The 23,123-nt window shown below is 41.6% G+C and overlaps 1 protein-coding gene across 35 annotated transcripts; it reads left to right on the top strand.

Moving 5' to 3' along the window:
• Positions 1–777: 777 nt before the first annotated feature.
• Positions 778–22,831, top strand: Mhc (myosin heavy chain). 35 transcript variants are annotated; one of them, XM_032438639.2, is made up of 19 exons: positions 833–851; positions 1,621–1,923; positions 2,511–2,654; positions 3,562–3,942; positions 4,015–4,078; positions 4,149–4,247; positions 4,506–4,609; positions 8,057–8,464; positions 9,507–9,677; positions 10,670–11,259; positions 13,883–14,000; positions 14,609–14,872; positions 16,388–16,597; positions 16,881–17,767; positions 18,403–18,481; positions 18,801–19,976; positions 20,047–20,952; positions 21,803–21,869; positions 22,549–22,831. In XM_032438639.2, exons 2-18 carry the CDS (start codon positions 1,720–1,722, stop codon positions 21,827–21,829), a joined length of 5,832 nt encoding a protein of 1,943 aa, XP_032294530.1. In that variant the 5' UTR covers positions 833–851; positions 1,621–1,719; the 3' UTR covers positions 21,830–21,869; positions 22,549–22,831. The 35 variants fall into 35 exon arrangements, with proteins under 35 accessions (XP_032294527.1, XP_032294525.1, XP_032294526.1 ...); XM_032438640.2 differs by lacking the exon at positions 13,883–14,000 and adding an exon at positions 13,169–13,286; XM_032438637.2 differs by lacking the exons at positions 4,506–4,609; positions 13,883–14,000 and adding exons at positions 6,792–6,895; positions 12,338–12,455 and having other exon boundaries at positions 834–851.
• Positions 22,832–23,123: the final 292 nt, after the last annotated feature.

The raw sequence follows: 23,123 nt of genomic DNA, 5'->3' as shown, positions 1-23,123 counted from the left end.
TCTCAATTTATAATTATCCTAAAAATTTTAATTATAACTGAAAAAAATGAATTTATAATATGAAAGCGTTATGAATTTTAAATGAAAATGCTTTTAATATTAAAAAACAAAAAGAAAATGCCTTTCGGTTATTTAAATAGTGTTAATTGCAATCAATCCCTTTTATAGAAAAAGAAAGCATGCTTGCGTTGCTATTAACTTGATCGAATTCGAAATGTTGTAATAGTATTTCGAATTACTATAGATCAATTCAAATACCTGAATACCTGTGCTTGAAATATGCGTACACAAAGAGAGCACAGACTTGTGGCAGCGATATCTATTTAGATACATATGCGCATACACATGGGCGAAATATTTCGAAAATGTTTTAAAAATAACCCCGTGTACGTTAGAAAGAGAGCGCTATAAGGAACATATGTATTAGAAACGACGTGTGTGTACATATGTATATATTATGTAGGAAAGGAAAAGCTCCGCAACAACCCAATACCCCAAGCCATACATATACAAAACTACACATACATATACATGTGTGTACACATATATGTATATGTTTCGCTATATATACATACTTACGTGTGTTTTAATTTCGAAATAATTTCGAGAATTTTAAAAATAACGCATTCGTTAAAAGTTCGTGTAGTATCCGTTGTTTTCTTTTTTTCGGCCGATTTCGTTGCCGATTGTCGAACTATATATATATATATATATACATGTATATCGCAACGCTCTAGAAGCGTGTCAAATGCGATCATTGCATTATAGCAACTCGTGTGTTTTAGAACACACGGCCGAATCCAAGTTTTGAAAAGCGTGGGAAGTTCGAAAACTCTCGAAAAAGCTAGCGTGTGAGTGTTCTCTTAGAAGGTTCGGCGAAATTTCGGAGTTGTTAAATAATCAGAAAGCGAAATCGGAACAAATACCCCGTTCATTAACTTGAATTTTAAACGTTATATAATACAATTAATTTACTGCAAAGAGAAAAACATATTTTCGGCACAATAAAACGGGAAAAATTACTGAAAATCGGAATTACGTAATAATAGAAACGCCCCACATAGAGCGCATACATATAGACGCGACGCGGACACGCAAGATCTAACATATATATATATACATTGATATATATATATATGTATGTGCGGGTATATGGCACTGATCTATATTTAGGCGACAACCCACACATTTTGTTGTTGTTCCTGGCGGACTCTGTTTATAAGTAGTAACAACAACAACAGCAACAACAACGAGGCCTAATTAATTAACTGAATCGGGGGAGGTGCTCGAAAGCGAAAATCGAAGAAACGAATATCCGGTTACGAAATTTTTAAAAACTTTACATGGAAATATTGAAGCATGCACATATTTGGATAGGAAAATATGCGCGAGATATTTTGAAAAATAATAACACACACACACACATACACGCGCATACACATGAGTGTGTCTGTCTCTGCTGCCAAAATGGGTCAAAACTATAAAATAAACAAACTAAATAAAAAAAAAATTAAGAAAATTAGAAAAGCAAAGAGAAAAATATCCAGAAAATATTAAATGGGTCTACGCATATACACGACATGAAATTAATCTTTATTCATATATACTTTATATTTGCAGGGAAGTTTTGGGCTCACGACGCGATTGAAATAAGAATTTTTGAAAAGTCCCAATTATAATTTCTCGAGTTTTTAAGTTTAAAAGCGAAATTTAATCAAGATGCCGAAGCCAGCTGCCAGCCAGGAGGATGAGGATCCCACCCCATACCTGTTCGTGTCTTTGGAACAAAGACGTATCGATCAATCGAAACCCTATGATTCGAAGAAGAGTTGTTGGGTGCCCGATGAGAAGGAGGGTTATCTTCTTGGTGAGATCAAGGCCACCAAGGGCGATATCGTCTCCGTCGGTCTGCCTGGTGGAGAGGTAAATGCACCAGAGTCCCAATTCCAATGTCATATACTAGCTACAGCTTATGTCTTGAAAGAGCCTAGTGGTTCGTCTAGAAGGACTCAATATTGGCTGCCCTTTGCTAAGCCTCACTTTTGGTACTACAAAAGGAGCTTAACAAATGGTGGTCGGTGGCGAGGCCTTTTTGCGAGAATTGAGCACTTTGAAAACCTAATGCTAATCGAGTAAAAACCCTTCACTGTATATGACTAGGTAAAAGATTTCAAATCCGAGAAGGTGGAGAAAGTGAATCCACCAAAATTCGAAAAAATTGAAGATATGGCTGACATGACCGTGCTGAACACACCTTGCGTGCTGCACAATCTGCGCCAGCGTTATTATCATAAGCTTATCTACGTAAGTGTTACCAGTCAGAAACTCACTAATATATGGGTTCTCTTCTTTTCGGTCTCTTTTCTCAAAAAAATCAATAAACTATAAACAACAACTGCTAACCACGCCTAACAACTATAATACAAAAAAATAAAAAATAAAAAAATGATATACGTAAATGGGTTGCAAATGGGTCGACGTTATGAACTGTTTAAATGACATACAACTAGACGAAAGACTTCAAGAAAGATCAGCTCCAGCAGGTGAACCCTCCGAAATACGAAAAAGCTGAGGATATGTCTAACTTGACATACCTTAACGATGCCTCTGTGCTCCATAACTTGAGGCAGAGATATTACAACAAGCTCATCTATGTAAGTAATTGCCTTACCGGTATGGCAATAGTAAAAAAACCCTATTAAAAAAAAACCAGCGTTCAATGTTTCTAAAAACCGCTTCAAGATCATCCACTCACAATCTGTAAACCTGATTCCAAATCTAAAGCCAAGCGCAGTTAGTTTCGTAAAACGCTTCAAAAATGATCACTAAAGCATATATTTGGTAGTACGGCTAACACTTGAGCTTAGCCTATTTCCTAGTATTACATGAAAAATAACATTCATAATTTCATACAGCTCCTAATACCGTCTACATAACCACAGCTAATCAATGCCACAAATTGTGATTTGTCCGCACTAATACAGCTTCTACTAAGCACAAATTTTGCCGTCCAGTCAGATGAACCTTACACTGGGATGAAAACGGTTTACCACACACACCACAGCACACAAGCCCCAACACCACAACACAACACAGCTCACACACACACACACACCAAGGATGCTGAGCTGAAACCTTAAAGATCATCACAGACATCACCAAATCCCCAATCCAGCAAACCCAAAAACAAAAACTTTAAACAAGTATCCCTACAAAAACAAAAAACCAAAACATTCTAGTTAGTTACCCATAAAACACACACAAAACGAACACCAAAAACTGGTTGACCCAACAATGAAAACAAAACAAAACAAAACAGACAACAATATATATGAAAAAAAAAGTATTACTAAACTGTCTTCAAAGAGGGCTCTAAAACATGACTTTGTGCCGCCGAAAATGTTAAAAGACCACGGGCCGGCAGTTTTGTCAAAGGAATACCAATGTTTTAGAGACCATCTTGACTAATCCGTAGAACTAACAGAAATCGAACACGCACAGAATTTCTTTTATTAATTGACGATATTTATCTTTATTCCATCGCTGCAATGCCGTATATAGACCTACTCCGGTCTTTTCTGCGTTGCCATCAATCCCTATAAGCGCTACCCCGTCTATACCAACCGTTGCGCTAAGATGTACCGTGGTAAGCGCCGTAATGAAGTGCCACCCCATATTTTTGCCATTTCTGACGGTGCCTACGTCGACATGTTGACCAACCACGTGAATCAATCTATGTTGATTACCGGTGAGTCTGGTGCTGGTAAGACTGAGAACACGAAGAAGGTCATTGCGTACTTCGCCACTGTTGGCGCTTCTGGCAAGAAGGATGAGTCGCAGAAGAACAAGGGCTCCCTGGAAGATCAGGTTGTGCAAACCAATCCTGTGCTTGAGGCCTTCGGTAACGCCAAGACCGTGCGTAACGATAACTCCTCTCGTTTCGTAAGTATCAATTGATAACTTTAAATCATCTGAAATTCTCATCCTCAACTAAACTCCTCTCCACTTGTTCAGGGTAAATTCATCCGTATTCATTTCGGTCCATCTGGTAAACTGGCTGGTGCTGATATTGAGACCTGTAAGTTTTGCAAGCCCCCCTTTTTTTGTTGTAACTCTCAGCTAACTCTCTTCTCGCATACCTTTTACAGATCTGTTGGAGAAGGCTCGTGTCATCTCTCAGCAGTCCCTGGAGCGCTCCTACCATATCTTCTACCAGATTATGTCCGGTGCCGTTGCTGGTGTCAAAGGTATAAAAATATGCTCGCATTATCATCCAGTTCATCCAGTTCACCTACTCTCAACTCTCTCTCTCTCTGCCAGAGCAAGGGCTGTCTCTTGCCTATATTTACAATATCTTTCAGTACTTCTAGAAGTGGTTTAGGTTCAACAACTGAACAAAAACACACACTCACACACACATACTACACACACCCATACACTTTAAATACACCAAAAGGCTATATTATTTATTTACTTTCTACACAATCTCCACTCAATCTGTTTAGAAATCTGTGGTTTGACCGATAACATCTACGATTACCACATTGTCTCCCAGGGCAAGGTTACTGTGCCCAGTATCGATGATTCTGAGGAATTCCACCTCACAGATGTAATTGTCCTTCATATGATACAAGCGTGTTATATTGTTTAATTGTATTTTGGTTACACTTACTACTAGACACTTATTTTCTTTTCTTTCGTAATATCGTAATTGAGTAATTATTTTGGTTAACTTTTTGCTATAGCTTATAGCGTATCGTAATCGTTATCGCTATCGTTATCGTTACCGTTATTACCGTTATCGTATATCGTAGCGTTTACGTAGGTCTATACGCTTCTATCTGGCTAGCTGTAGCTGACATCTATTCCAAATTGCCAAACAAACCATCCAAAGATACGGATTATTGGAATACGTTGAAGGCTTTTTAGTAATCGCGTGCGATCCCCCACCATTAAATTCCCACCCTGTATCCCCAAAAAACTCATTTATCCTCCTAACTCATACCATATCCCCAAACTAATACACGAAACATATTGCAGAATATCCTTATTAAATAATATTCTCTACCTTTTACATACATGTACACCCCCTCCAAACATATACACAAAAACCACATAACGTACGAACTATCGTCAACTGTTGTTCCCCGATATATCCCATATATTCTATGTATATATACATGTATATAGAATACTGTGGACTGTCGAACAACATTTACGATTATCGTATCGTATCACAAGGCAAAACGACAATACCAAGTGTTAACGATGCCGAAGAATGGGTCGCAGTGGATGTAAGGCCATACAGAACATGGTTACCTTTACATATGCTCACCTTATATTCATATATCTGTTCAACAAAACATTTGTGTTCTAATCCAACAAACTTTAACTAAATGTTAACATATTTGTCTGTGCCACGTCGGAGCATCAGCTCTTCATAAACACATGCATATACATATATATATACTATGTGTCCCCCGTGTCGTCTCTTCAATGTTGTACTCAAAATATCCCATATATATATACATACATATATCAATTCAATTTATATCAATGTATTTTAACCTGTCATGTCTGTCCCCAAAAATTCATAACGCTTTTTACCAAACCAAACGCAAAAACAAGCTAAGCCAAAATATAACCCTAATCCTATAACGAATTAACCAAGAACTAGCATTAAAAATATAAAAATAGCTAGGTTTTTTTGTAGGCAGTGCTAGCTTTAGGGCCGTACTCATTATAAACAAAACTATTCTACACATCTGTATTTTGTATCTGGAGTATTTGAATTGAACTTAATGCTAAACTCCAATCAATAACTAGAGATGGTATTTCTTACCCAACATATTGGTGATTATCCTGGCATTTGCCAGGGTAAAACACGGATACCCGGTGTCAACGATGGTGAAGAATTTGAGTTAACCGATGTAAGTTGTGTTGCCGGCGACGCAAAAAAAAAATAAACAAAAAAATTATCAAGAAATTACCCGTTCCGAAAAACGAATCCCTATCCACAAGAACTTTTGTAAAATATTTAAAAATTATAAAAAAAAAACTCTCTCTCTTGTATTTTCTATCTATGTACGACACCACAATTTGAAGTTGTTTTTGAACCGTACACGCCCTGAATTTCCGATTCAAGTATAATGTAGTCGTAGCTATGAAAACTTTGTATATATATTATATATTTTACAGTGTGTTAATTTTCAAGTGTTGTTCCGGAATTATCTTACGCTTTCTCTCTCTCTCTCTCTCTCTCTCTCTTTCTCTACCACACTCTCACTCTCTCTGTCTCTTCTTCACTTTCTCTGTTAGCATATCTATATCTTTCGCGTTTTGCTGTAGTTTGCACCTTTCACCTAGTTATGTAACCGTACCCTAAAACTATCCCAAAACGCTGGGAGCAGGAGGTCTCTGTGGACCTAGCCAACCAAAATTTTACGATTCGTTTTGACACCGGGTAGCAACTATATATATTTTGAGTATTGAAATGCCATAGGTACTTGAGAGAAGCCCGCTCCTGGCTTAAAAAAAATATTAATAATATATAAATATATATATACATATTGCACCAGTCTAATTTTGGGTGGGGCAACCCTCCCTGTACACAAGGCACAACACAGCACACACACGCCCATACACAAACAAACACACACAGATACACTGATAGGCCACACAGATCCTTAGACACATTATCTGACTTAGCCCATAAGCTCTGTTCTATACTCTTCTATTTTTTGTTGTTGTTGCTGTTTAAACCAAAATACCTTCTCTCCGACTATATGTAGACATGTGCTTGCTCTCTGATAACATTTACGACTACTTTAACGTATCCCAGGGCAAGGTCACTGTGCCCAGTATCGATGACTCTGAGGAATTCCAGCTGGCAGATGTAAGTGACGGCAGTTGAAGGCCCATATATATACATCCCATATATAAATATGGGTATTTATGTTTCCGGTACTGTCTGAACGACAATTGTACCCAATACCGAACACCGCTGTATGACACACCAACACGCCCACAGATATATATTTTATGTGTTATTTCTTTTTGGTTACCCAGTTTCCAGTTCCAGACCTAGTACTTCATATCTCTCTCTATATATATATATAATATGTATAGCCAGTACTTAGTCTCTATCTGTGTTTTAATTGGAATGCCCATAGCGTAAGATTGTATGACGAATGACGTATCCCTTGCCCGGTTCTTTTTTTTTTTTGATTATTGAGTCTTTAAAAGCATCCTTAAAAACCAAATCTATGTAGCAGATATACCTATCTGTAACTGTACCTAATATGGACTGATCTGTCACTTCTATGGACTGATCTAATTGGTTTGTGTTTAGCTTGCTGGAATGTGTATGCAATTAGTATATATACCATATATATATATATGTATATATATATATATATAATTATAACTACGATATTTATGTGTGTACTGTATATCTCCCGGCTAGTGTGCGCGATTTGTACCAGAAACAACCCAAATACACAAGCGTACAAATCGTTAGATTCTTAAGTCCCGTGTATGTTGTTCTTCTCTATATATAATACTATATTTAACGGCCCCACAAATGACTTGAGCGCCGAACAGGTTAAGAGTTATCCAAGCAAGAATACAAATACACAAAGCACGCACGATTATCCCTTAAGTCCTCCACAACTTGCTAGTCTATAAGCCAACAAGCACCAGCTGATTTATGCTGTCTATCGATTCCGGAATACCTAAGCTATCTGGTAAAACAAAAAAAAAAAAACAAAACAAATACCTAGCACTTTATATAGGTCTACTAATTGAGCGCTTTTTATATACTTATATATATATATATTTATGCCGCAAGTACTTTTGGATATCTAGTTGTTAATTTGTTTTCTTATGCATGCTGCACGATCTAGTCATAAGCTACACTCAACAACATAAAAAGAAAACGCTGTAATAAATACCCAGAAATAATGCTGAAAAACCTTCCACTAAACACCTGAGCGATAAATGAACAAAAACTAATTTTACAAAAAAATGCATTTTATAACCGTTTTGGCATATATAGCAAGCTTTCGACATCTTGGGCTTCACCAAGCAGGAGAAGGAGGATGTGTACAAGATCACCGCCGCTGTCATGCATATGGGTGGCATGAAGTTCAAGCAACGTGGTCGCGAGGAGCAGGCTGAACAGGATGGTGAGGAGGAGGGTGGCCGTGTGTCTAAGCTGTTCGGCTGCGACACCGCTGAGCTGTACAAGAACTTGCTCAAGCCCCGCATCAAGGTCGGTAACGAGTTCGTCACCCAGGGCCGTAACGTCCAGCAGGTCACCAACTCCATTGGTGCTCTGTGCAAGGGTGTCTTCGATCGTCTCTTCAAATGGCTGGTCAAGAAGTGTAACGAGACTCTGGATACCAAGCAGAAGCGTCAGCATTTCATTGGTGTACTGGATATTGCTGGTTTTGAAATCTTCGACGTGAGTATTTTCGGACTGGATCACAACGTGGGCTTGCCAGCTATGCCTTTTGGCCAAGTGTTCTGTCATAGGATTCCTGACAAAAGATTTCCGCCATGCGATCTCTGACAAGGTATTCTCTGTCATCGAATTTCTGGCATTGAATTTCTTGCATAGCATTCATGACATAGGATTTCTTTCAAAGGATTCTCTTCATAGAATTCCAGTCATAGGTCTAACTGATAAGCTGATGCGACTGTCAATGAGCCCACATCGGATATTTATCCGGTTTGTATCATTGACGTCGAACTGCTAACACGTCTCTCTACAAGCTAGGATTGGGTTTACTTGGGCAATACTTTGGATTAGTTCCAATTAGGTGCACTTTACGCACTCCATGCACACACAACTCAATTACAACAAATGATAAAAAGTCAAACTTTAGAGCTGCTTAATATATAATATGTAAATATTCCCCATTCCTCCAAACCAACGTAGTACAATGGCTTCGAGCAGTTGTGTATTAACTTCACCAATGAGAAATTGCAACAATTCTTTAACCATGTCATGTTCGTCTTGGAACAAGAGGAATACACCAAAGAGGGTATTCATTGGGACTTTATTGATTTCGGTATGGACTTGCTGGCCTGTATCGAACTGATTGAAAAGGTGCTTGATCTAATCAATTTATATATATATGTGTGCATAAACTCAATATACCCACCTCCAAATGTTATGTGTCCTACTTGCACCAGAAAATTGTTTGTTGTGTGTTTTAGCACCGAATATTCGAATATCTTTTCCAAGGCATAGCACCTGCACCCTCTACGCATAGGCAACCAAAAACCAAAAGAAAGCAAAGAACAGGTAAAAAAAAAATAAAAAGAAACGTTCATGTTGTGTGTGTACATAAAAGCACTTTTTTCCCACACAGAGCACAGATTATTATTTTCCTTGTTATGTAAGGGCGCACTTTATTAAGCACACCCAGCACATCATATTATCTATGCACTTGTTTTAAATGTTTACCTTTCACTACAAATAAATCCCGGGCACAAATTAGTACAACGGTTTCGAGCAACTGTGTATTAACTTCACCAACGAGAAGTTGCAACAATTCTTCAACCATCACATGTTCGTTTTGGAGCAAGAAGAATACAAGAAGGAAGGTATTGAATGGGCCTTCATCGATTTCGGTATGGACTTGTTGGCCTGTATTGATTTGATTGAAAAGGTTCGTTCAGCGCGGCTCCGTCGACGTCTCTCTCTCTACAGACTTGCCTGCCATTTTCATTAAGCACCTAAGTGTTTGTTATTTATATATAAATATAGTTTAAGCCCGTCGACTACTCTTTGGGAAAGCCATCTAGAACTGATGAACCCTTTAAAGAGCGTTACCCATTGCAGCTCTATTTGGAAGAAGTGCGCCCAAAAGCGTAACCTACTCTCCAGTCAGTCAACCAACCACCCCCACCCCACCCACACACACACATACCCACAAACAAATCTATGTTTCGACAAACGTGTTGAAGTACACACGTCTAAGGGGCAGAAATAAGAAACCCACGTAACTAACACACATACACACACACACACACACACACTTGTTACCATCTGACTAACCCGGCTATATATGTTAAATATTGTTCCGTTTCCGATATACAGTACAACGGTTTCGAACAATTGTGCATCAATTTCACTAACGAAAAACTGCAACAATTCTTCAACCATCACATGTTCGTTTTGGAACAAGAAGAATATCAGCGGGAGGGCATCGAATGGACCTTCATTGATTTCGGCATGGATCTGCAATTGTGTATTGATTTGATTGAAAAGGTACAGGGCCACAACTATCTCAGAGACAGATAGCCTAAGCTGACCAATAATACACAATTGCAAAAGTACTCCACTTGTACTTGTTATATAGATCTTTATTCTAACCAAAAATTGCACTGCAAGATTTTATAACCATAGTCATAAGAATGCCTAGCCTAAATAAACAAACAAACAACAACAACTAAATAGATCTAATATGCGTATAAGCTATATTCAACTAACGAGTGGGTAAGTTATATGTACTAATTGATTAATGTTTCAAACTAAATGTTTAGTCTAGTTTGTGCGTTATGTTGCTTCCAGTCTAATGCGTGCTTTTTACTAAGAACAGAAGTTCTAGCTCCCTTTGCAGGTATACTAATCAACGATTTTGTCTATTCATTTCTGCAGCCTATGGGTATCTTGTCGATTCTTGAGGAAGAGTCTATGTTCCCCAAGGCCACCGATCAGACCTTCTCGGAGAAGCTGACCAACACCCATTTGGGCAAGTCGGCTCCATTCCAGAAGCCCAAGCCACCAAAGCCCGGCCAGCAGGCAGCTCACTTTGCCATCGGCCATTATGCTGGTGTTGTCGCCTATAACATCACCGGTTGGTTGGAGAAGAACAAGGATCCCCTGAACGACACTGTTGTCGATCAGTTCAAGAAGTCGCAGAACAAACTGCTCATCGAAATCTTCGCTGATCACCCCGGCCAGTCCGGCGGCGGTGAACAGGCCAAGGGCGGTCGTGGCAAGAAGGGCGGTGGCTTCGCCACTGTCTCGTCTGCCTACAAGGAGCAGTTGAACAGCTTGATGACAACTCTGCGCTCGACACAGCCTCACTTCGTCCGTTGCATCATTCCCAATGAAATGAAACAGCCTGGCATGGTTGATGCTCACTTGGTTATGCACCAGCTGACTTGTAACGGTGTGCTTGAAGGTATCCGTATTTGCCGTAAAGGTTTCCCCAACAGAATGGTCTACCCCGACTTCAAGATGCGGTAAGTCCACACCTAAACATATACACATATAGACATTAGACATAGACATTAGACATACTTATCAGTTAGTTAATACATATACATACTATATAATACCTACTCTTAGCTTTATGAAGCACAAGTTTTTGTATATACACTGGAGCCAATGGGGCTTGGCCTCCTCTCACTACTCTTCTACTCTCTCTCTCTCTCTTAAGTATCTTGAAAAATATTAACTTGCTAAAATTCTATTGAAATTAACTTTAGTTATATGATTCTGGCACCCGCTGCTATGGCAGCTGAAAAGCTGCCTAAGAACGCTGCCACCAAGTGTTTGGAAGCCGTTGGACTGGACCAAGACTTGTATCGCATTGGTAACACCAAGGCACGCATAATTTGATGTATATATTTATGTGCTAGTCAGTTAGTGTCAGTCCCCAAGGTCCAATCCAAAATGTATATCTCAATTATTTGATTGTTGCACTCACTATTTCCTCACTTTGTATACCAATCCATGTACCATGTACCATGTACCAGTTCCAGTACCAGTTCTTGTTCAAGTGCTGTGTGATCGTGTGATCATGTTGTTCTTCGATTTATTTAATTATTTGTTTGCGAGGTGGAATCAACTTAAATTTAGCATGGTCTATGTCTCTTTACACACAATTTGTTTGACGTCTCAATGAATGTATTAACAGGTACCAGATTCTGAACCCGCGCGGCATTAAGGATCTCGAAGATCCCAAGAAAGCTTCCAAGGTGTTGATCGAGACAACCGAGCTGAATGAAGATCTCTATCGTCTGGGTCATACCAAGGCATGATTAAGTTTCAATATATACATATTTTTTGCATATTCGGCTATTTCAATTTCGAAATTCTTTCATATGAGTGGATGGCTCAATTTAATGTATATATAGTCATTATATTTATATGTGTAGTCAATAATCCAACGAAAACTGGATGCCTCAAAACGCCAACGCGCAAGCATCCGAACTTTTACACACCCAACACACAACAACAACTACACACACAAGTGGTCCCAAGTGTACACATTCAAAAAGAAAAAAGAAATTATTATGAATGAAATTTCATTTGCAGCTATCAAATTCTAAATCCAGGTGGTATTGTTGGCGTTGATGATCCCAAGAAGTGTGGCTCACTTATATTGGAATCCACAACATTGGATCCCGATATGTATCGTATTGGACACACTAAGGCATAGTCGCGTTCCACAGATTCTTGACCTATTTTTGAAATGCATTTTGCGTACCTCCTATATACATTATTTTTGAAAACATTCTACAACTCCAAGTAGTATTTTTGTCGTATCTCTCTCTCTCTCTCTCTCTCGCTCGTTCTTTCGTATCTATCTATCTCCCGTACACTTGACGGATTCCACACAACTAGATTCCGTATATACAATATATATTCTCATTTTTCTCTTGCCAGAGACGTACTCTGCAGTTCCAATTTTTTGGGCGCCCTTTCAGAAAACAGAAACAAAACCTTGCTAGGGGCGCTATTCAGCACAATGATTGTTAAACCCCCAACAATCCCAACCCTGCCCCCCCCCAAAAAAGACACCCCGTTCTACACCAATGTTATGCGATTCCCAGCACCCACTTAGACCAACACACATCTACACACACACACATGCACACAACAAACCGATTCCCAAACCCTTTGAGAATAAAGCCCTGTTCTGAAGCATGGGTTCGAGTTCGAAGTAGTTATTTGATTCTATATATTTTTGTGGCTCGAGACTTTCAGATCAACTGTAAATAACACTAGATCTAAGCTAGTTATACTAATCCAATATAGTTATATATGTATCGTATATAGCGAACAGTAGTAAAACACACGATGTTATGTTTATTTTTATGAAATTCATTTATATATATGTATATGTTATACGTGAACAACATATAGCTACCAAATCCTGAACCCAAAGGGTATCAAGGGTATTGAGGATCCCAAGAAATGCACGAAAATCCTCGTCGAATCGACCGAGTTGGCCGACGATCAATACCGTTTGGGTAACACAAAGGCACGAAACAATTTTCTTTTTTTACAATCAAACAATATCAAAAAGCTGAATAACTCAACTTCAACAAAAACACTTCGTATATGGCTTCCAGACAGATGTCCAGACACACACACACACACACATACACACACACACACACAGGCATACAGGATCTCAAGCCGTAAACTAAGCAGAAAGCTTAGGGTTATATTCTGTGTGCGCTGTGCGCATGTCACTCTCTTTCTCTCTCTCTCTCTCTCTCTGTTTTTCTCTTTTTCTGTTGGTATATGTACACGAAATCCATATACAAAAAGGGACATATACGTGCTATGCATCCAACATATCCCTCAAAAACGAAACCTTTACAGAAAAGGTCGACCCAAACAATCCCTATCCAAGAAATCCCCCCCAAAAAGAAAACAACAAATTGGTACTCTTAATTTGGTAGCATTAACTTAGAGATAACTGTTCCTTAGCCCGTAGTATATACTAATTGAATAACTAGTTATGGTAGTAGTAAACAACATGCGCTAACAAACGTTTAAAACTTTACAAAAACAACAAAACACTTGACAATTAATACAAAAAATACCATTTAATACTACCAACCCATACAGCTACAAGATCATGTGCCCAAAGCTATTGCAGGGCGTTGACAAAGACAAAAAGGCCACTGATATTATCATTAAGTTTATCGATTTACCCGAAGACCAATACCGTTTGGGTAACACAAAGGTATATCCAGAGACAATATACTCAACTAGCCACAAACAGCTTGCATGCACCACATCTCACACATACACGAACACAAAATCAAGTTAAAGGTTCCAATGCCCCCGCTCGGAAACCGTCCTGCCTCTAGCTGTTAGTACACGGCTCAGGTAACGGGTTTCTTGAGTGGGTCCTGCACCTGCAACTCTTCACACATAACGCACACACCGCTCTCTAGTTATAAGCTGAATGTCTTCCATTCTCATCGATCTACAACTGACTTCATTATATGTTCTTCATTTAGCGTAATTTGTGTGTTGTTTCTTATCTTGTCTTGTTTTTTTTTTCTTTCTGTGTTTTATGTTTTTTTGTTTTCTGTTTGTACCAAAATCCATCCTCTATTCTATCCCAGTTCAAACTGTCGAAAAGTGTTTTTGAAGAATCGCTTGTAGCTTAAGCAAAAAAAAAATTTGTTTAGCTGGGCCAAAAGGTTGGCTCCAACCAACTTGTCTGGCCCAGCTCTTTTGCTTAAAGCACGCGCAATTTTTGTATGTGTATTGCTCACGACTGGAGATTAACCTATTTCTATTTGATGTTCCACACATCGACACATCCACTTGCCACATATTTAGGTGTTCTTCCGTGCCGGTGTCCTGGGTCAGATGGAGGAGTTCCGTGATGAGCGTCTCGGCAAGATCATGTCCTGGATGCAGGCCTGGGCCCGCGGTTATCTGTCCCGCAGAGGCTTCAAGAAGCTGCAGGAGCAGCGTGTCGCCCTCAAGGTTGTCCAGCGCAATCTGCGCAAATACCTGCAGCTGCGTACCTGGCCCTGGTACAAACTGTGGCAGAAGATCAAGCCTCTGCTCAACGTCAGCCGCATTGAGGACGAAATTGCCGTGAGTATAAAAAAATAAATGACACGTATATAAGATCAGATGATGATCGCAGTGCTCTGTTGTCTGGTTTGAACTTGGCCAGCCAGTTGTGCCTGGCAATCAAGCATAGCCCTGGCATGTCCGACCCTTCAACGTGGTAGCTTCTACATTGTTGTCGGGCATAATTGGATGTGTGGCAGCAGCTGCAAGGCGATCTTTAAATAGACTCGAACTATATAGACTGCATACTTTGTTGCTTGCTAATTAAGCCAACTTAATGCCACGACCACGATAGACCACGCCCACAACTATTTCAAATGCCACATACGCATTCTTCGATCCGATTGCCATCATGTTGATCGCGTTGATGATGATCATGCTGCTGATCGAGCTACCAAAAATAGATGCTGTCATAATCGTTGCTCACACATCTCACATCTTGTTTTTTCGAAATGTTTGGGTTACGCTCTAAAACGGAGCTGCTCGATATAGAATCGAAATCTGCTATAGATTGCTGGAATCGGTAAATGCGCATTTCGATGGGGCCCTATATACATGCGTATACATATATGCATAAGTAAGCCTATGTATATTTTGAGCTATATATCTATAGCTCCATCTGAATGGCTATTCTCGTACATGCTGGCAGCTCTTTTCTGTTTTTTTAAGTGGCTAGCAGTTGCCAATTAGCTTGCTAATTAAATAATAAAAAGGCAGCGGCGCCAGCTGAATGAAAGACAGGGGCTGTACAGCGGGGCGTATGATTAATACGCATACGCCGCATTGGCCCAACTCAATTCTCAATCTGATGATGAGTAATTATAAGCAAGCAAACTATTAAATGTATGTGCGAGCGAGAGCACCACATATTATATACCTATATATATATATATATATATATATTTATATACATATACATATATAGCGTACACCTGCTGTTGGCCGCGCAAGTGCGAAATGATAGCAACCAATGCGAATTTCGTGAATTATGAATTTATGATGGCAATTACAGATGCCAGAGGCAGGCAACCCAACAGCAACAGCTGGCTGCCACTTTCGGGGCGTTGCTGCTGCCTAAATTTTATATAGCCAAATTTTGAACGCTTCTGCACAGTGCAATCGCAGCAGCCATTCCAGTTGTATTTGGACCAGTCCGCGGCGCGTTGCAAACGAAACAATTCGAACGAATTACAGCAGAAAGCAAATATTTCAAGCTGGTTAACACTGGCCTATTGGTTAATTCAATTTAATCAGCAATCAGTTCAAATCAAGTGTATTGAATAAAAAACAAAAGAAATGGCTGACGAAAAGAAGGCCAAAAAAACGAAAAAGGCTGCAGAAGCAGCGCCAGCTGAGCCAGCACCCGAGGAGGCAGCAGTTGCGCCTGCGGCTGAGCCTCCAGCTGGTGCAGAGCCTGCAAGCGCAGAGCCAATTGTTGAACCAGCAGCAGCAGCAGTCGATGCAGCACCTGCAGCACCAACGCCCGCTGAGAGCAGCTCATTTAGTAATCCGATAAATGCTTCCAATGATCTACAGCGTCTGGAGGAGAAGGCCAAGAAGGCTGAGGAACTGCATGCCGCTGAAGTGAAAGTGCGCAAGGAGTTGGAGGTCTTGAACGCCAAACTGTTGGCCGAGAAGACCGCCCTGCTGGACTCCCTGTCCGGCGAGAAGGGTCAGCTGCAGGACTTCCAGGAGCGCAACGCTAAGTTGACCGCCCAGAAGAACGACCTCGAGAACCAGCTGCGCGTAAGTACCTACCTGCAAAAATAAGCCCAATTACCAATCCCACAAAAAATTCAAAAAGGAAAAACAACCAAATCAAAATTTAAATCCCCCAAGCACATCACATTGGCAAAAATTTATCAAGTGCAATCGGGCGTAGCAATTGCTCGGCTATTTTGAGAGTTCCGAGTGAGCTGTTAATGTGCGCACTTTGCTAAATTTAGACCATGATCGATGGAACCAGTGTAGCACCCACTCATCCACTCAACTATATGTGTACAAATATCTATGTCTCATCCATATATAGGACATTCAAGAGCGCCTGACTCAGGAGGAAGATGCCCGCAACCAGCTGTTCCAGCAGAAGAAGAAGGCCGATCAGGAGATCTCTGGCCTGAAGAAGGACATCGAGGATCTGGAATTGAGCGTCCAGAAGGCCGAACAGGATAAGGCCACCAAGGATCACCAGATCCGCAACTTGAACGACGAGATCGCCCACCAGGATGAGCTCATCAACAAGTTGAACAAGGAGAAGAAGATGCAGGGTGAGAGCAACCAGAAGACTGGTGAGGAACTGCAGGCCGCTGAGGACAAGATTAACCACTTGAACAAGGTTAAGGCCAAGCTCGAGCAGACTCTCGATGAGCTCGAGGATTCGCTGGAGCGCGAGAAGAAGGTGCGCGGCGATGTTGAGAAGTCTAAGCGCAAGGTTGAGGGTGACCTCAAGCTGACCCAGGAGGCTGTTTCCGATCTGGAGCGCAACAAGAAGGAGTTGGAGCAGACCATCCAGCGTAAGGACAAGGAATTGTCCTCCATCACCGCCAAGCTGGAAGATGAGCAGGTCGTTGTTGGCAAACACCAGCGCCAGATCAAGGAACTGCAGGCCCGCATTGAAGAGCTCGAGGAGGAGGTCGAGGCCGAGCGTCAGGCCCGCGCCAAGGCTGAGAAGCAGCGCGCCGATTTGGCCCGCGAACTCGAGGAATTGGGTGAGCGTCTGGAGGAGGCTGGCGGTGCCACCTCTGCCCAGATTGAGCTGAACAAGAAGCGTGAGGCTGAGCTGAGCAAACTGCGTCGCGATCTTGAGGAAGCCAACATCCAGCACGAATCCACCCTGGCCAACCTGCGCAAGAAGCACAACGATGCCGTCGCTGAGATGGCCGAACAGGTTGATCAGCTCAACAAGCTGAAGGCCAAGTAAGTAAAATTCCAATTGATCTCTCTAGAAATCGCTAGCTATTTCAGATGCGACGGCCGCGACTGCCAAAATTGAGAGTCTATATTAACGTGCAACCGATCGCTCTTGATCCGTTCAGCTTCTAAATATAACCCAACTCTCGTTCTACTTTTTGTAATCTAGGGCCGAACACGATCGTCAGACTTGCCACAATGAGTTGAATCAAACTCGTACCGCCTGCGATCAGTTGGCTCGCGATAAGGTAATATGTCGGCCATATGCAACGTGTTCGCGATCTCCTACTGGCGATCGTGACTACGGGGCAAATGGACCACACATATACACCTAATTAAATACATAGATACACTACGCATGTAACACACACACACACACAGACACACACATACAACAAGCGACTACAACTGTGTGTGCGTGACTAGCTATCTCTCTCTGTCTCTCTCTCTCTCTCTCTCTGTTGATCTCCCCTGAATATAACGTATTTAGTGTGTGTAATTCTATAGGATACAATGGACTACGGATCGCTCGCTCGCTTCTCCGCCTTATTGTGCTTCGTTGAATTCCCAAAAACAACAAACTGTAATCCCTTAACTAACCCACAACACTATATCTACTCTCTATATATTGTCTAATCCAGGGCTGAGAAGGAGAAGAACGAGTACTACGGCCAGCTGAACGATCTGCGTGCCGGTGTTGATCACATTACCAACGAGAAGGTATACAACAATATGATTTTATTCGACTGCGAACGCTGCTGTAAATTATATGCTGAACGTTATTGCTCCGAAACTTGTATATTTTACTCTTGGTAGAAGTCTCGAAAAAAACCAAAAAAAAAAATGTTTATATATATAGAAAAGAAGCCCCAACCGAAAACCAAAACTAAAACGACCTACTTAAAGAATATTTTGCCTGCTTTTAATGTACCCTTTACTAATATTGTACAGCGCTTACACAAGACAAATTGCCACACAACCTGAAAAGAAATCCGCGAATATCCTCAATTAATCCTTGCAATTTCTCATCGTCCAACAGGCTGCCCAGGAGAAGATCGCCAAGCAGCTGCAGCATACCCTCAACGAGGTCCAGTCCAAATTGGATGAGACCAACAGGACTCTGAACGATTTCGATGCCAGCAAGAAGAAGCTGTCCATTGAGAACTCCGATCTGTTGCGTCAATTGGAGGAAGCCGAGTCTCAGGTGTCGCAGCTGTCCAAGATCAAGATCTCCTTGACCACCCAGCTGGAAGATACCAAGCGTTTGGCCGATGAGGAGTCTCGCGAACGCGCCACCCTTTTGGGCAAGTTCCGCAACTTGGAGCACGACCTCGACAACTTGCGCGAGCAGGTTGAGGAGGAGGCTGAGGGCAAGGCTGATTTGCAGCGTCAACTCAGCAAGGCTAACGCTGAGGCCCAGGTCTGGCGCAGCAAGTACGAGTCCGATGGTGTTGCCCGCTCTGAGGAGCTGGAGGAGGCCAAGAGGAAGCTGCAGGCCCGCCTTGCCGAGGCTGAGGAGACCATCGAGTCGCTCAACCAGAAGTGCATCGGCCTGGAGAAGACCAAGCAGCGCCTGTCCACCGAAGTCGAGGACTTGCAGCTGGAGGTCGACCGTGCCAATGCCATTGCCAACGCCGCCGAGAAGAAGCAGAAGGCCTTCGACAAGATCATTGGCGAATGGAAGCTTAAGGTTGATGACTTGGCCGCTGAGCTGGATGCCTCCCAGAAGGAGTGCCGCAACTACTCCACCGAGTTGTTCCGTCTTAAGGGTGCCTACGAGGAAGGCCAGGAACAGCTGGAGGCTGTGCGTCGTGAGAACAAGAACTTGGCCGATGAGGTTAAGGATCTGCTCGACCAAATCGGTGAGGGTGGCCGCAACATCCATGAAATCGAGAAGGCCCGCAAGCGCCTGGAAGCCGAAAAGGACGAGCTCCAGGCTGCTCTTGAGGAAGCCGAGGCTGCTCTCGAACAGGAGGAGAACAAGGTCCTCCGCGCTCAACTTGAGCTGTCCCAGGTGCGCCAGGAAATCGATCGCCGCATCCAGGAGAAGGAAGAGGAATTCGAGAATACCCGCAAGAACCACCAGCGCGCTCTCGACTCCATGCAAGCCTCCCTCGAAGCCGAAGCCAAGGGCAAGGCTGAGGCGCTGCGCATGAAGAAGAAGTTGGAAGCCGACATCAACGAATTGGAAATTGCTCTGGATCATGCCAACAAGGTAGGCCTCCACTAACCACGACATGTTTCCAGCCATAAACTAAAACATTATTCCTTTTTAATTCCATTAGGCTAACGCCGAGGCCCAGAAGAACATCAAGCGCTACCAACAGCAGCTCAAGGACATCCAGACTGCCCTTGAGGAAGAACAGAGAGCCCGCGATGATGCCCGCGAACAGCTGGGTATCTCCGAGCGTCGTGCCAACGCTCTGCAGAACGAACTGGAAGAGTCTCGCACTCTGCTGGAGCAGGCCGATCGCGGTCGTCGCCAGGCCGAGCAAGAGCTGGCCGATGCCCACGAACAGCTGAACGAAGTTTCCGCCCAGAACGCTTCCATCTCCGCTGCCAAGAGGAAATTGGAGTCTGAGCTGCAGACCCTGCACTCTGACCTGGATGAGCTCCTGAACGAAGCCAAGAACTCCGAGGAGAAGGCCAAGAAGGCTATGGTTGATGCTGCCCGCCTGGCTGATGAGCTCCGCGCTGAGCAGGATCATGCCCAGACCCAGGAGAAATTGAGAAAGGCCCTGGAACAGCAGATCAAGGAATTGCAGGTGCGTCTGGATGAGGCTGAGGCCAATGCCCTTAAGGGTGGCAAGAAGGCTATCCAGAAATTGGAGCAGCGCGTCCGCGAGCTCGAGAACGAGCTGGATGGTGAGCAGAGAAGACACGCCGATGCCCAGAAGAACTTGCGCAAATCTGAGCGCCGCATCAAGGAGTTGAGCTTCCAGTCTGAGGAGGACCGCAAGAACCACGAACGCATGCAGGATCTGGTCGATAAGCTGCAACAGAAGATCAAGACATACAAGAGGCAGATCGAGGAAGCCGAGGAAATCGCTGCCCTCAACTTGGCCAAATTCCGCAAGGCCCAGCAGGAGCTCGAGGAAGCCGAGGAGCGTGCCGATCTGGCTGAGCAGGCAATTAGCAAATTCCGCGCCAAGGGACGTGCCGGTTCTGTCGGTCGTGGTGCCAGCCCAGCGGTAAGTACCTAACCATTAAATACCCTATTCCCTCCACGCTCCACTCACTCATTCAGCAGCGAACACAAAGCAACCATTTTGCTTACCATTTATAGATTATTCCGTTGCCAAAATCTCTCTAGTATATTGATTATATTGCCTATATATATGCTTAAATATATATATATATATTCTTCCCTTACATATTGCGGTTCGTGCTCTGCTTCTTCACACATCACCTCTACAACAACAGAATTAAATGAAAAATTTGAGGCACAACCAAAAATGAAAAATCAAATATAAAAACTAAAAAAAAAAACACAAAATCTATTATGGTTCAATTATGTGTAAACAAACAAAAAAAAAAAAAGAAATGAGAGAACAAAAACATGCAAAGAGAATTATAGCTTATAAGAATTAATATATATACAATAATAATAATATAGATGCATCATACGACATTCGGTAGAACAGAGAATTGTAATTAGAGGCACAACCCACCACATGCTAACGCACCTGGGCGAAAAAAAGAAACGAACCAGATAATTCAAATATAAAACCGCAAGAAAGAAATGAAAGATGATCGATAACATCAATCTATCGATACATCGATCCATCGATAAGCTAGTACCAACCAAAAATGCGTTCATTTTGACAATTTTTCTAACTATGAAGATCAACAGCAAGTAAATCAATCAAGCAATCAATCAATCGACTTTGCTTTCTCTACAACCATACTGCATACAATATATATATATTTATATATATATATATATACAAAACTATTCTTCCACTATATTATTAAAAAAAAACCAACCACATATATATATATATATATATATGTATATGTATTTGTACATGTGTACTGCAGCCTACAGCGTCAAGGGGTGGCCGCTAGAGTGCGCTCTGGAGCAGTAGAAACTTTCTTGATAACATTTGTAAGTGGCGTCTCCCATAAGCGGATGCGTTTCAAACGTTTAACGTTTCACGTTCTCGTTCTTGTTGTTCTTGTCTTGTTGTCTCAGAATGTTAGAAAACTTCTATTTCCCACACACCGTTACAAGCACACGCCCACAGACGCATACATAGAGAAACTCTTCCAAAATTCAACGCAAATTCGATCATTCAATTAGCATCGTTTCCTTCAAACGTTCATTCGATTGCCTGCGCTCTCTTTTATGAGTTGCGTTCATTTGTTACGTATACGCTCTCTGGTGAGTTGCGTTCATTTGTTACTTTAACGCTCTCTGCTGAGCTGCGTCCATTCGTTATACTCATTTTTTCGTTCATTCACTGAATTCAATTGTTTCATTCATTCGTGTAGTCTCTCTTTCATACATTCCCCGCATAGAGAACGTCTCGAGCATTTATTTACGTCCTGCGTTGCTCACGCTACCCTTGTACCCCGTTTATATGCTCGTTTTCTCTCTTTTTCCTTCCCGTCAATGTGTGCACCACATAACGTGCAACCTTACTTAGTGAGTTAGTCAAATGTCTCAACGAACTTTTAGTGACTCGTCCACCCAAGCATGTTATGGCTAGTGATGAAATCATATATATTTATAATCCTATATTTAAACTCTCTTTTAATATGCACAATTTGTTTCTATTCTGCAGCCCCGTGCGACATCCGTTAGGCCACAATTCGACGGATTGGCTTTCCCACCAAGATTCGACCTTGCTCCTGAAAACGAATTCTAAATGCCATTTCATTTTTTAATTTATTTTAAATGATATTTCATAATGATTATGTTTATGATTTAAAGCTTAATTTCTTAATTTAAACAAAATAATAAAACTATAACAAAATATATATCGAAACGACGGGAGGCAAAATGCACTTAGGCAAAAAAGTAAAAAAAAAAAACTATTAAAAACTCAAACCGGGCCCAAACAATAATGGTCTTAAGACCCCCTGTTAAAAACAACAACAAAATCAGTTGAAACAACAACAACGATCGACATACATAAGTTCTCTGTGAGGGGAGTTGGTAGCAGCTTTGTAAGCGCGACATTTGCTTTCGGACATTTCCCGAGACCTGTTATTGTATTTATATTTTTATACAACTTTCAAAACGCATTCAACAAACGACAAAAAAAAACAAACACACAAAAACCATGCATTACAACAACAAATGATCCCCGTCAAGTGTGAGTTAAAAATAGGCCCCAAAGGGGAGGGAAGTGTCCAC

This window comes from Drosophila virilis, chromosome 4, assembly GCF_030788295.1.
Source record: "Drosophila virilis strain 15010-1051.87 chromosome 4, Dvir_AGI_RSII-ME, whole genome shotgun sequence".
Classification (NCBI taxonomy): Eukaryota; Metazoa; Arthropoda; class Insecta; order Diptera; family Drosophilidae; genus Drosophila; species Drosophila virilis.
This window is presented reverse-complemented; position numbering and strand designations above follow the sequence as displayed.